Below are 15,314 nucleotides of genomic sequence, written 5' to 3'. Positions count from 1 at the left end.
AAATTAAAAAAAGAAAACAAGGGCTGGGGTCCCCTCAGTGGCAGAATAGTTACTTATCATGGACAACAGCTGAGTTGGTTTGATACCCTCAACATGAAGGAGAAAAGGGTTCCTTTTGCTGGGCTGGAGAGTTGACTCAGTGGTTAGAGCACTGTTGCTCTGGCTGAGGACCTGATTTTGGTTCCCAGCATCCACAAGGGGACTTACAACCCTTTGCAAGTCCAGTGCCAGGGAATTTGAAGCCCTGTCTTGTGATGAGCTTTTTTCTGTTCTGTCAGATAGCTCCCAAATAATGACATGGGGACTTCTTATAAATTATGGAAGCTTGGCTTTTAGCTTACACTTGTCTCAACTAGTTCTTATAGCTTAAATTAACTCATTGATATTAATCTCTGTTTTATAATGTGGCATTATTTCTCTTCCATCTTTCACCCTGTGTTTAATCTCTGTTTCTCCTTAGCATCTTCCATACACCTCAACTCTCCTCTCCTGTGGAATATTAATTGAAGATATGTTGCATTTGTTCATACTGTGAAATATTTGCTTAAATGATGCAAAGATGCATTGCATTCTTTTATGTTGCATTTGTTTAACTCTGTGAAGCTGCCTAAAACACTAGTTTTGTCTAATAAAGATCTTAATAGCTAGTCAGGAAAGGTACAGATGGGAATGCGAAGCAGAGAGAATAAATAGAAGGAGAAAAAGAAAAAGAAGGAATGAGAAAAAGAGGAGAGGACAAAGCAAGGGGTCACTCACCCAGCACCACAGTAAGACAAAGAATAAGAGAGAAAGAAATGATATACAGACATAGAAAATGGTAAGCCCAGAGTCAAGATACATATGGCATGATTTAAGAAAACCTGGAACAGAACATGCCATGCTGAGATCTGGCATTTTTATGTAACAATAGCTTCTGTGTGATTATTTGGGAGCTAGGGGTCAGGTTCCCAAGGAACAAAAGTGTAAATAAAAAATACAAAACAAACCCCCAAACAATCACACTTTCTTTTTCTATTTGCCTGGAAGTTCTGTTTATATCTCCTGCCTACCTATTGGAATTGAGCTTTTTATTACATGAATCATAGCAAAGCAATGCATGTTCATACACTGTACAAATAATCCACATCACTCTCTGGCACCATCTTTAGGGGTACCAAACATGCACACAGTGTATATAAAAGCACCTTACCCATAATAAAGTAAATAAATCTACAAAAATTTTAAAAAGAGAGAATGAGAGCACACGAACCAAAAATTTGGTCCCTGTGTTGATTGATTTTTATCAACTTGACATAAACCTGGGCATATCTGAAAATAGGGAATCTCAACTGAGGAGCCCTTCAGCAAGGGAACTCTCTAGACTTCATTCCCACCAGAAGGTGGAGGCCTGCTATTCTTGTGGCCTCCTGTGGTCACACACACACTGGATGTCATGCGTGGCACTGACGATTCGATGATAAAATGCACACAGCATGTTGGTGCATGTCCTGATCCCATCCTACAGATGCCATCTCCTCCTCCAAGAGTTTTTCAGACAACAGCATCCAACTAACTTGATTTCTCTCTCCCAGTTCCATAATCCTCAAGAAGGGATCTTGTCTTCTTGGTCTTTGGTTGGGAGTGTTCAGAGGACCACAGAGGAAGACAAATCTGAGTGTTGATTCCCAGAGAGGAAGGCCCTAGAGGCTGGGAGAGCAGGCTGCTTCATAAGCAAGGGCCTGCCCAGGTGGCTTGATTTGCGCTCTCTAAGGCAAGGACAAGGGGCAGGAATAGCAGCGGTCACCCCTAAATCTCATGTCTCCCATGAAAGGTGACAGGGAGGAGCACAGGGATGTCTTATTTGAGTCCAACTCATCTATTCAGGCAGAATGGCCAGAGGTGCTGGGCATTGGTTCCTGTCTTCTCAGGGTACAGAGCGCATTCCCAAGATGATGGGTGGACTGTGGAGAAAGGCAGGGCCTGCAGGGGACATTCTGGGCCTTAGATGTCACCCATGATTACAGATTCAATTCTGTCACAGTTCCTCCTTAGCCCCACCCACCTCCAGCTCCTCCTGTGAGATAGACAGGGCTGAAAGTCATAAGTCACCGTTGTGTCGTCGTTGTCTGTCCTCCAAATGACCTCCATGTGACAGCAAACAAGACAGTGAAGATAAGGGTCTTAATGAGGAGTCCACAGACTATGAGAACAACAATGCTGGATATGGAGAACCTGTGGAGAGAGGAGACTGAAGGTTGATCAATGACCACCCACACTGCTGAGTCTGGGAAACTCCTCCCCATCCAGTCTTTCCAACTGAGGTCCTTCCTGACTTTTCTTCAACCTGTGAGAAAGTTTAGATGCAGTTTAGATGATCTCTTCCTTAAATAACCAATTAGAAATGTGTTTGCAGGAGAGTCTAGTGTTCAGGTCCAGTAGATGCATAAGGAGGAGTTCACCTGGGTATCTTGACTTTCTGTGTGGAATGGCGTCAGGTCCATATCTAGGTAACCTGACCCCTGCTGTCCCCATTCTCATCTCCTTCTGGGGACAGTTGTCCTACCTTAGTCTTCATCCAGAAACCAAGAAGAATCCAACCTTACTGAAAACCCCACTGCGGAGTTGTCATGATTTTAGCAAAATGCTTCTCCAAGTTACAGATAGACAGCAATAGACACAGGAAAGGGGTCCACAGAGAGAGAGAGAGAGAGAGAGAGAGAGAGAGAGAGAGAGAGAGAGAGAGAGAGAGACAAAGAGACAGAGAGAGAGAGACAGAGAGAGACAGAGAGAGACAGAGAGAGACAGAGAGAGAGAGATTCCACCTGACCTGGGCAGATAGGTGGGGACACGGCGCTCTGTATGGTAGGACACAGGGACAAAAGGAATATAGAGATGGCTGCTGACTCACACAAATGCCGGTTAGAAACCTGAAAATCTTACTCTAGGATCCTGAGACCAGCAGCTGCAGATGTAGCTTGGAGTTAAAACATCTACACAGCATGGGTAAGGTCCCCATATCCCTTCTTAGCATTAGAAAGAACAACAGCAGACTGTGGAGAATCATTGCAGAAATCGACACCCCATCAATGTAGAGTTGGGTTCTCACACCAGTGTTGAACGCAAGTAGAAAAGAAAACAAATTAAAGAAACAAAGCAAAGCAAAGCAAAATGAAAGGAAATGCAAAAATTAGAATCATCTCCAAAATTGGAAGAGTTGTGGGGCTGGTCAGGTATGAGGGAGCATGTCTTTATTCCCACTCTTGGGAAACAGAGGCAAGTGGAAGGATCTCTGTTGAGTTTGCAGTCAGCCTGATCAACCTAGAGTTCCAGGTCAGCCAAGGCTACACAGTGAAATCTTATCAAACCAAACCAAACTAAACCAAATGAAACCTTTGGTTTGATCACTTTCCAGCTCTGACTGTCCAGTATCCCTGCACTACAGAGGTTCCCGACTTGCATGACGTCACACAATGTGCCTGCCATGAGAACCCAGGCTCACTGAGAGTATTTCACTACACTATCCCACTCCTGGGTTGGCGGGATTATTAGCCATTAAAGACACCACTTCCCTTCTCTTAATACCCAGGTGTGACAGAAAGTAGAAGGTGAGCTAGGGAGGATGGGGTGAGCTAGGGAGGACGGGAGCCTCTTCCCAGTAGGTCATCACTTCTAACCTCTCAGGGAAATTCTTCACAGACTGAGGGGAATTGAGTCTGCCCCTGCTCCACCTAACCCCATCTTCATCCCCATATCCTCTCAGCACATGGGCTGGAGACTAAAGTATTCAAACAAGAAACCCAGTAGCCAGAAAAGGATCTGAAGAGGGAACAACAGCAGCTGATTTGGGTTATGGTTACACACACACACACCTGGCAAAGACAGTACTCAGGTCCTTTGTGGTATTAAACGGGGGAGCTTTGGTTCTTGTCCAAGTTGGAATCATGGCAGAGGCAGTAGTAGTTGGATGACCTACAGGAAGACACCGAGAATGTATGGATAAGTGGATGGATCGATGATAGATGGATGGGTAATAAATGGATAGTTAAATAGGTAGAGAGGAGTGGAGTTGGGGAGGGAAATAACATGGCTATACAAGAAGCAAGGATTTTTCTAGTAAAATCCTAAGAAGTCAGCCTGAAGCAGAGACAGAGACAGACAAGAGAAAGGAGAAAAGGAGGAGGGCCGCAGAGGTGTGAAGGAAAGACTCCTCGGGCTGTCTGAGCTGTGGAAACCTTCTCCTCTGCTGCTGGCCAGCTCTGCACCTCCCCCTTCTCCCCCTGACAGCTCTCTCTGCCTCTGTAAGTCACCTCTCTAAGGTGTCCTTACTGCTGCACTGCATGTGAGCCTCAGCCTGGGCTGGGCACAGACTCCCTGCTCTAGGAAGGGAGGCCTGCTTCTCTTTTCTCTGCCATCCTTGTTCACCCACTATTCCTACTGGGGGTGTAGAGCCCATCAAGGCACCAGCTCTTCCTAGGTGTATTCAGAAATTCATATGGGGTGTACAAGTGCATTGGTCCCCACTGAGTGAGCCTAGACACTTGTTCCTCATAAGCAAGTGTCACTTTAGGTCTGCTGAGCCAGGGTCTGCATGACATAAGGAGTTCCGGTGGTTCATGTCCACAGCAAGGTCTGAGGTACACAGTGTAGAAGCCCATAGGGAGGGAACCAAGGGCATCTTGGGAGGAGAAGTGTAGAGTGTAACAACTTCCTAAGGAGACAACTTCTAAGTAGAGACTTGGGAAATGGAACCCAATTATGTTCCACGTCTACTGTTTGCCGTTTCCTGAACCCTGCTACCCAAGGGAATTCATGGATAGCACCCCACTTACCATTGTTCTGCACTGGACCTCAGATGAAGATTCAAGGAGAAAGCCAGGCTTTTAGAAACCCTGGGCTCCAATGCATCCGCACCTGATCCAGCTCCCTCTCCCCTCTCAGCTGAGCTCTGGAAGAACTGGTTTGCCTAAAACTGACATGATTTGGTCTTGTTTTCTTTTTTTACCGTACAGTCACATGACACGTGGTTCATGGAAGTCAAACTTTGTAAAGGATCCCCATGTCTTGTTATGTGTTGTTATGTGAATATGGATACTCATGTGTGCAAGGGTGTACATGTGTGTGGAGGCTAGGAGTCAATCTCTGGTGCCATTCTTCAGGATACCTGACTTTTTTGGCAGAGCTTCTCACTTTTTCCTTGAAATTCACTGCTCCGTGTAGACTGGCTGGCCAAGGGCCCAGGGATCCACCTGCCTTCACCTCCATTACTAATGCAGGTCACCACGGTAGGCTTTTTGCGATGAGTACTGAGAAGAGAACTCAGGACAGGATTCATGCACGCATGGCAAGCACTTTCCCCGCTGAGCCATCTGCCCAGCCTACATGTACTGCAGGACATGAACTACATGGTCTCCCTACACGAACATGTCCCACACTCTGACATCATCTGTCTATAGGATTCCCTTGCTCTGAAGAGACACCATGACCACTCTTATAAAGGAGAACCTTTAAGTCGGGCTATTTTACAGTCTAGAGGTTCTGTTCATTATTGCTATGGGGGAATCATAGGGAAATGCATGTATATATAGTGTTAGAGAGGTAGCTGAGGGTTCTATATCTGACTTCTCAGGCAACAAGAAGAAAGAGAGAGACAGGCAGGGATGGGGACAGAGAACGGGAGAGGGGACAGTCACACAAGTTTTGCTTAAGCATCTGAAACCTCAGTACCCACCCTCAGTGACACACTTCCTCCAAAATGGCCACATCTACTCTACCAACTCTACGCTTCCTAAGAGTATCACTCCCTATGAGCCTATGGGGGCCTTTTTTTTTTTAAAACCACCACATTCCACTCCCTGGCCCCCAGAGGCTTGTAGCCATACCATAATGCAGAAATGCAGTCAGTCCAATTTCAAAAGCCTTATAATATATCATTATCAACTGATTTTTTTTTATCAGTTTAAAAGTCCAAAGTCCAAAATATTTACAGACAGTCATGACAACTCTTAACTGTGACCACTGTGAGATAAAAATAAAGAGTATATTATATACTTCCAACATACAGCAACGTATGAGTGAGGACAGGAGCATAGTGAGAAAATACTGGGGAAAAGATAGATCAAAAACTCTCTGGACAAACTCCAAATTCTGCACCTCTGATGTCACGGCTCTCTTTAGATCTCCACCTCCTTTCAGCTTTGTTGATGTAACACACTTCTTTCCTGGGCCACTCCCTGTTAGCGGCTCTCCTTGTTTACCTCTTCCCTGTCTTGAATACCTTGGGTTCTCAAAGACCGGACTTAACTTGCACAGCTTTATGTAATGGCCTCTGTAGGCTTCCGTACAAGGACCTCCCTGCCACACATCTGGCCTTGGTGGCTTTTCTTATTCGCAGAGGGAGATTCCACAACCCTTTCTTGTACCCTTGACTCTAAAGCCAGAACCACGTGGCCAAAGCTGCCAAGTACTGCTGGTTGCTGGGTCTTGTTCCTCCTATATTACACACACACACACACACACACACACACACACACACACACACACACACACGAGCTTCATGTTTTTCTTCACTGCCTAAGCCTAGCTGTCTTGGAGCTTCCTCTGCATTCTGGGCTGGCCTTGAACTCAGACATCTACCTCTCTGCCTCCTGAGTGCTGGGATTAAAGGTGTGGGCCATCTTAACCAGTCCTTGTCCACTTTTCTTTAATCCCTTTTCACAAATTGGAATCTTAGCTGGGTGGGGTCTTTATTCTACTTAGAGTCAGGCTTTTCTTTAATCTGTTTCCCTTTCCTGGTGTCTCCTCTCTCCTCAGACTGTACATTTAGTATTTTTCCCTGCTCAGTTTGCTCCTGTTCAGTACAGATCTGCAACAGTGTGGACACTGGCACCCAAACAGCACTGTTAGCACTAGACTGTCTGAAAATCCCCTGCCAAAACTGTTAATCCATAGCTCTCTATTTTAGCCTCAGGCAGATTTTCTTTTAGAAAAGAGCAAAAAGCAACCAATTTTCAACAAAATATCACAAAAATGATCTCTAGGCCACACACTAATATACCTCTCCTCTGAAGTCTCTTGATCCAGGCCCACACAGTACAAATCATCCCAGCACCACTCTCCCTAATAGTATGGTTCATTGAGTCCAGTCTAAACCATTCAGCTGCTTTCCTAGTCCAGAGTCTGTTGTAGGACACAGCTCAGGGTACCGTCCCTCACAGCAAGGAACTCAAGCCCCATTGCCCAGCTACTAGAGGACACAGTTTCTAGAGTCCTCTCCAACTCTGGATCCTGGTGACTCAGGAAGGTTGAGAGTCACATAGAAGGGGGATGCTCACCTTTTGACACTGCCAGGTAGATGCTTTTGAGGATAATGATTTCTCTGCTATTTCCAGAGATCCCACAGACATAGAGACCCGAGTCTCTCACCGTGAGTGTAGTCATGGTGACAGTGAAGAAGTGAGACTTTGGATATTCCCGGATGAAGAATTTTGGCCACTGTTTATCTGTGCTGAGACTGGACACTAATGATTTACAACTTTCTGTTGATGTTTTCTGACACCAAATCTTCTCCTTGGAGTGTTGGCTGCTATTATACTGGCATTTCACAAATATTGTCTGGCCTTCCACTGCTGGAAGTAACTCTGCATCCTGTGCCCAGGAGCCTGAGAAAACACACACCCTTCAGGTTAGAGAGTCCTCTCAGCCTCCACAACAGGGCTAGGAGTTGGGCTTTCTCCTCAGGGACTGACCTCTTTGTGTCTATACTCAGGGTGTGGCTTATGCCAGTTGCTGGACACAATATTCTGTACTCTGCCTTCCCAACCATAGAGCCCCATTTTGCACACCTCCCAGCCCCTTCCCTCTCCTGTCCCTGGTTCCTTCCCTCTATCCTTGTCCCCTGTCCTCACCTGAGGCCAGGAGCACCAGCAGGATGGGGGATAGCAGGTATGTGGCCTCCCAGGCCATAGGTCCTCTTCTCAAGCTGGAGGGGAGCAAGCAGGGAAGGAGGTAGGGATGCTCTGAGGAGAGGAGACCAGGTCAGGGCAGGGTCCAGGCAGCCCCCACAGCCTGTGCAGTGTGAACTGCTGAGGAAGTTGGAACACTGAGGACAAGAAGGAAGCTGAGCAAGGTCTGTGTGGCCCTGTGGCTCCCCCAGCACAGGCTCTGGTTCTAGGCTTCTAAACTAGATAAAGGCTCACAGAGATGTTGTAGTCTCCTGCCTCAGAAGACCGGGGTGAGGAAAGCTGAGAAAGCCCAGGAGGAAACCATAGTGAAGTAAGAGTCTTGCTCATTTCTCCTTAATACGCCCACAATTCCCCCACTTCCTCTTTAGTCTCAAGTTTGTGTTTTCTACCCAAATCTGGCTCCCACTGAAGGCAGGTGACAGAACCAGAGGCCCTTTGGAGACCTGGCTAGAACTGTAAGTCCTCCTTGCTCTCAGGGGTCAGAACTTTGCTGATTAGCTCACTTGGGAACCAGGAAGTTCCATGTGGACTAGAGGGGATGAGGAGAAGGGGGTGGACATGCATTCTCAGGAATGGAAGAGCAAGGGGGTTCTGATTAGTACTGGGGACTTCAAAGCTGGGTATGAACGGAGAGAGCTCAGAAGGAGGGAAGGGAAAGGGGAGCTCCAACCCTGTGTCACCCCATTATTCCCAGCTTCCCAACATGTCACAGTCACTACTAATGTCACTTGAAACACTGTACTCATCAAACATATTTCAAAAATAACTGTCTCAGGACAGCAAGATGGCTCAGCAGGCAGGGACACTTGCTACCAAGACTGATAACCTGTGTTTGAGCTCCATGGCCCACATGATAGAAGGAGAGAATCAACTCTCAAAAGTTCTTCTCTGACTTCTACATACGTGATAACTTTAAAGTAAATAAATAAACCGTTATTACATGAGCTCCAAGAAGTCACTAGCTATAGGCTGTTCATAGTCAGCAGATGAGCAAGCAGAGAACCAGGCATGCTGGTGTGTGACGCTAATCCTAGACCTTGGGAGGTGGAGGCTGGTGGTGTGGTCAAGTTCATCCTTGGCTACATAACAGTTCACTCTGGACTACATGAGACTCTGTCTCAAAATAAACAACAAAACAAAAAATTAAAATACTATAGGAACAGGGAAGCTCCTTTAAATGACAATGTTGTGTAGCAGCTGGGGTGCCAGGGGACCAGGGGTGACCCAGATAACACAGGACTTGAGAAGGACTCTGGGGAGGAAAGTAACAGATGTGTGCGGCTCTACATGCAGTGAGGAAGCCCAGACCCCGTGTGAGGAGGTCTGAGAGGCAGGGGAAGCCTTTGACCAAGCTGGCACAGGGTGCTAAGACTTTAGAGAGCAGTGTCAGTCAGTGGTGAGGCAGGGTGTCTAGGAGGAACGTGGGCCATGGGAAGGTGGCTTTCAGCAGCTGAACTGCTCGCTGAGGTGACATCTCCTCCTCACCCCTCCCAGCATGGAGTAAGAAGTCCAAGGATGCTGAGTGCAGACCTGGCAGCTTGCATCACTGTAAACAGAGCAGGCATGCATCTGCAGCCAGGCAGTGAACAGTTTGGAGCGCACACAACTGTGGTCTAGGGTTACTTCACCTGCTCCTTCTGATCAAAACAGTGAGCTTTGTGCAGGGGATTCCAGTCTCTACCGTACTTGGCTTAGGAAGTGGTTATCTCTCCAAGGCAGGTGCATTCCTGACCTGTCTGGCACTCCTGCTGTATACCACCTCCAGCCCCCATCTTCTTTGGTTCTGAGTCCCCTGAACACCAGAAAGAACACCAGAAAGGAGAGGACAGAGGAAGAGACTGGCCTGGGGTTCTGAGAGAAGAGCCTCAGAAGCCATGCAGGCCATGGGAGCTGAGGAGACGGGTGTCTACAGCCACTCCTCAGTTCCCAGTGCTCCTACCATGGAGTTCCCAAGTGAGCAGGCATTAGAGTACCAGCTCTCATGTTTTGCTGGCTTATAGAACCCCCGGCCTGATGTCATGTGTGGGGAGTCACTCCCTCACTCTCCTGTTTAACCTCTCTCTCAGTGATAATTCCACTCACCCGCTAGCTGTGTCCTGTCCCTGGCCCCTTCTGTCTGTGAAGCTCTCTCTGGGGCAGCCTTCTGAAGGTGCATCAGCCTGAGCTGTCTTCTTACCCGCACCCCTAAAGCCCCCTGCAGGTGTCACCCATCCCCTCCCTCCTGAAGGCATCACACATCTTCTTCCTCCAGCCTGTCCTCCTGGCTTCACATAGCAAACCCCTCCATGCATCCTGACCAAGCTTCGTGTTGTGGAATATTATTTTAATCTGTATTTCATCTGTTAATGCTGTGGAACATTTGTTTAATGAGGCAAAGGTGCGTGGCATTCTTTTATGTCGCATTGACTCCATGAAGCCGTGTTATTTTGCCTGTCTAAAACAACCAGTTGGTCTGATAAAGAGCTGAACAATCAGGCAGGAGAAAGGATAGTTGGGGTTGTTAGGCAGAGAAAATAAATAGGAAGAGAAATCTGGAGAGAGAAGATCGAGGTACGGAAAAGAAAAGGAGGACATCAGGGGTCAGCCACCCAGCTACACAGCCAGCCTTGGAGTAAGAAGGAAACAAAAGATAAACAGAAATAGAGGAAGGTAAAAGCCCTGAGGCAAATGGTAGATGGGATAATTTAAGTTAAGAAAAGCTGGCCAAAATGAAGCCAAAGTAAGGCTAGGAATGAAGAAGAAAGAATAAGACTCCATGTGATCATCTGGGAGCCAGGTGGTGCCCCCCTCCCCCCGGAGAGAGTAAAGGAGTGAAGAGTACAAAACCACCAACCACAGCATCCTGAGCTTGCAGGATCTCCATGCCCTGCTTCCTGAAAGATGCAAGCCTGTCCCACCTCCTGCACCATAGCGTCTGCCCCTGCCTGTGTCTATTGTGTGTGCAACTACACAATGCCTTTGCTTCCCTCAGTCACTGTCAAAGTGAGGTCAGAACTGTCTGGCTTCCTTTCTCTGCTGCCCTGCCTCTCCAACTGTTGAGTTGAGCTCATGTTCCAACATGCATGTGCCTTTACCATAGAAGGTGGAATACAGGGGCTTCAGCCTTCACCATCCTCCTGTCCAGCAGAGGGACAGTGACTCACTGTGGTCACAGGGAGATGAAGGGCCACACTGGGGATTTGAACTCAGGGCTTGATTTCGGTACCACTGCCTTACCAAGTACATTAACTATTCACAAGCAGGTCTCAAGGCCACTGTTGTGGTTTAATAAGATGTCCCCTATAGCCTCAGGCATTTGAACACTTGGTACCCAGCTGGGAGTGCTGATTTTAGGAGGTGTGGCCTTGTTGGAGGAAGTTTGTCAGAGGGAATGGGTTTTGAGGGTCAAAGGCTTACTCTGAGTTCACACTTTCTGCTTCCTGCTTGTGGACCAAATGTGATCTTGGAGCATCCTGCTGCAGGCTGCCATGCTTCTTTGTCAGTGGACTCAACCCTCTAGAACCCTAAGTACAAATAAACCCTTCCTTTTATACGTTGCACTGGTCATGGTGTGACCTGGACCAGAAGATTGCAGTAGAGGTTCCTGAGACAGTGGGCCAGGAATGAGAGAGAGATAGAAAATAGGAGAGCTGGGACCAGGAGATCGTGCATAAGAAGATAACTTATGTCCTGTGAATTATTGTACACGGTTTGCAGAGGGGAAATGGGAGTGGTCAGCACAGAGTTACCATGCACTGGGATGGAGTCAGCAGGAGGCTAATCAGGCATTGTTGTAGGAAAGGAACACAGAAATTGCAGGTGCATCACAGACAGAGCACATGGACCTTGAGACTGATAACCACAGCCCCTAGTGGGGAAGAGTTGGGCTCCTAGGGTCTGAAACCACAGCTTCTCCAAGGCCCTGGCCCCAGGCTATTACTGGCATTGCCCTGCATGTTCCTGATTTTAGACAAGAAACCAATTCCTTCCCCATACTTCAGGGCCCAAGGGAAAGCCTAGGACCAGGCAGTTCCCAACAATGGTGTTTATCACAGCAACTGAAAAAGAATGGATGCAGCCACCAGCACAGAGCTGCACCGTCCATGTGTGAGCCTAGAAGGGGAGGAGACAAGGTAAGAGCAAGAAATTTGACAGATAGCTTCAAATGTCAACTTGACACAGCCTAGAGTCTCCAGAGAAGGTGCCTCAGTTGAAGAATCACCCTGATCAGAGGGGCCTGCGGATATGTCTCTGGGAAATTGTCTTGTTGTTAGCTGAAATAGGAGCGTCAGTCCACTGTGGGAGACACCATTCCCTGGGCAAGGGGTCCTGCGCTGTGTAAGAAAGCTAACTAAGCACAGGCCTGTGAGCAGACAAGGCAGCAGACTGCATTCCTCCATGGTCTCTGCTTCAGTCCCTGCCTGAGTTCCTGTCCTGACTTCCTTCAAGGACAGACTGTGGCAGGGAAGCATATGGCACATATGTCCTTTACTGCCTAGATTGTTTTTGGCCAGAGTGTTTGAGTTTTATTGTTTTTTTAAAGATTTTTTGATTGGGTGTATTTGTGTGTATCTGTAATAGTTCATATGCACCATATGCCCGAGGAGGCCAGGGCATCAGATTCCCTGGAACTGGAGTTACAGGCAGCTATGAGCTGCCCGGTGTGGGTGCTGAAAACTGAACCTGGGTCCTTGCAGGAGTAATAAGCATGTTAACCACGGGTCCATCTTTCCAGCCCCTCGTCAGAGTCTTTTAGTCACAGCAGCTGAGCAGACACTGAAGCAAAACTCAGTTCCAAATGAACAGTGGAACAGGAATGAACATCAGGAAAGTAGTCAGGAGACGCTCTCAGGGTTGCACTGTGTTTACATCATTTCATTGAATCCCCCCAAACACTCTTTAGAGGTAGGAATTATTGTCCCCTTTCATAAGACAGGGTAAACCGAGGCCTCATAGTGTTAGTGGCTTGACCAGGGTTACACAGGGATTGCTGCCTGACTGTCTGTCCATCTGCTGTCCGTGAAACAGGACTGTCAGGGCCAATGAAGGTGCAGGGACAGAAATGGAGGTGGAACTCTGGGGGTGGTCTGAGTCAATCGCCCCAATTTCCCACTAATGTGGTGACCACACAGTTTGCTTGTGTGTCGGTGTGGATGTGTCTGTCTGTCCTTCCTTCTAGTTCTTCATTTGTCAGCTGCTCAGCCTGAGTCCCCCTCTCTCACGCTCTACTGGAAGTTATTCCCTTCTGTCCCCACGTTTACACCAATGGTTCCTCCTCTCTCCTTAAAGCCGTCCTGGACTGTGACCCAGGCCCCAGCTGTGTCACCCTCCTGACTGTGATGTTTGCTGTCCCATTAGCAGACCCTGACTCAGAGCTGAGGGTGTAGTTCAGGGACCTTTCAAGCCACTATGGCCTAGTGTGCACCACTAGTAGGGTGACAGCTCAGCCCACAGCCCACAGCCCATAACCCCTAAACCCTACACAATCCATAGCCCACAACCCTCAGCTCTCCTTGCTCATTCTGGACCAATGATTTTGATAGTATAGGCCCAGTCTGAGCTGGGTAGAGGATGCAAATTCGATCCTTGGGCTCTGTTGTCTCCACTCCTGTCTGGAGAAATGGTCCTGTTGCTCAGCTAAGGTTACTCCTAGCAGGGTTTTGATGGCCAGAAGGAGATCTCTCTCCATGTCTCCTTTTGTATGTGTGTGCCTGTGTTTACGTGTGTGTTGTATGTGTGGTGTGTACCTGCGTCTTTGTGTCCATGTGTCTGCCCATCTTTCTAGCCTAGGATCTGGTGTCAATTCTCCAAAGCTAAGTCCCTCATCCTCTGCTGTTTTAAGCATGGCAACTTCATGTGGTCTTTCCTCAGAAGCGACCTTGCTTTGCTCTGAGGCCAGCACAGTCCCTGAAGGAGGGGACCTCAAGATAGGGTTCCAGATACCCCAAGGTGTAGTCTGTATACTCAATCTTCTGCATGAACTCATCACTGTAGCATGGAAGAAGCAACTGGAGGCAGGGAGCACAGCCTTGCAGCCATCTTGGGAAAGGCTGTAACTGGTCTCTTGCTGACCTGAGAGAGGCTGGCAGGCAGGAACCAAGTGACATCTGTAAACTTCATGCTTCCAGGACAGAGGGGACCAGCAGCCACAGTCAGGACACATCAGAAGACACAGGGTCCTGGTCAGCTCTGGGACCTCCTGGTACCAGTTCCTCTGTGATCCCAGGTCTTTGTGTCTGTCCCTTCTCATCCAGAACAGGATTCTACAGACACCGGCTGCCCGAGGGCTCATGAGTCTGGCTCTTGTCTCCAGACATATGGAGACGTCTGCAGGGAACAGAGAGAAGCTGAGGAAGGACATGGTGGCCCTGGGTGAAAGGAAGGCAGCTGTACTGTGCTCCTGCCCCAGGGCCATTGTCTGGGCTTCGGTCCTCTCTGGCCTCTGAGTCCATTGGCATCAGCTCTCCAGATCACTGAGTTATCTTAGACCAAGCAGGCTTCCACAGTGACTCTGGACCTTCAGGAAGATGTATCCAGGGTTTAGCAAAGTCGCTGCCCAAGCTATAGCCTACAACACATGGGGAGAGATGAAGAAAGGCCATGCCCTGCTGCCAGTGCCCCAATGCCCCTGGGTGACCTTTAACCCTCTCTGGCCTCTGTATTGTTTCTCTATATCCATAAGGTACATGTGGGACCACCCATGCCTGGACACCCTCGTCCTCCCTGGATGTCACTGACCATCATTAAGTTGCACAGGCAGAGGTATATTCCCCAGCCTAAGACTCAGTGTCACAATCCTCAGAGTAGGACACAGATCTTGACCATGGTTTCCAGGGGTGACCGTACTTACTTCCCATGTGCTGCTTCTTCCAACAGCCATAGACCATCACCAACACCACAGACGCCAGAAGGAATGTCAGCACTACCACTGTTGTGAGGTAAGTCTCCTGGGACCTGAGGAAGCAGGACAGGAGAGAGTCAGGACCAGGTCCCCACCTGGCCGCAGCTTCCATTGGCAGACAGAAGCACTGAGGTTACCTGATGGGTGACCTCACAACGCTCCCTCCAGGTAGATGCCCCCTCTTGGGGATGGGCTGTGGGAATAGAAAAGGAGACAGTGGAGTCATGGAAGAGTCAGCAGGCAGAAGGCAGCAGCTCACTGTCACCTCTCCTCCAGCACGTCCTCAAACCCCCATCAGTGAAGACAAAGGTAGTTCACAATGGCCCTACGGGGCTCAAGACATCAAGATTGCTGCCTCCATAGTGACTGAGGCCCCCTCTTGCCCCCACCCCTGTTTTCTGTTGGAGAAGCTCCCTCTCCATGTGACACTAGGTCCAGCACTCCAGGCACACCCCGACAGTGAGTATATGATGAAGCAGCCAAACGGAAGCAAA

General features: G+C 48.4%; 1 protein-coding gene across 1 annotated transcript; it reads right to left on the bottom strand.

Annotated features, from left to right (window-relative positions):
- Positions 1–8: 8 nt before the first annotated feature.
- Positions 9–8,193, bottom strand: LOC148119072 (triggering receptor expressed on myeloid cells 1-like). Its single transcript, XM_087897828.1, has 4 exons — positions 7,884–8,193; positions 7,311–7,637; positions 3,849–3,948; positions 9–2,211 (listed from the first exon to the last, which is right to left on the bottom strand). The coding sequence occupies exons 1-4, from the start codon at positions 7,939–7,941 to the stop codon at positions 2,085–2,087; spliced, it is 612 nt and encodes a 203-aa protein (XP_087753954.1). The 5' UTR covers positions 7,942–8,193; the 3' UTR covers positions 9–2,084.
- Positions 8,194–15,314: the final 7,121 nt, after the last annotated feature.

The sequence above is a fragment of the Myodes glareolus genome, chromosome 18, assembly GCF_982192425.1.
Source record: "Myodes glareolus chromosome 18, mMyoGla1.1, whole genome shotgun sequence".
Classification (NCBI taxonomy): Eukaryota; Metazoa; Chordata; class Mammalia; order Rodentia; family Cricetidae; genus Myodes; species Myodes glareolus.
This window is presented reverse-complemented; position numbering and strand designations above follow the sequence as displayed.

Coding starts and splice junctions, on each gene's coding strand:
- LOC148119072 (XM_087897828.1), bottom strand. CDS start 7,941: ATGGCCTGGGAGGCCACATACCTGCTATCCCCCATCCTGCTGGTGCTC. Junction 7,638..7,883: donor GCTGGTGCTCCTGGCCTCAG/GTGAGGACAGGG, acceptor GTGTTTTCTCAG/GCTCCTGGGCACAGGATGCA. Junction 2,212..3,848: donor CTGAGTACTGTCTTTGCCAG/GTGTGTGTGTGT, acceptor CTCTCTCCACAG/GTTCTCCATATCCAGCATTG.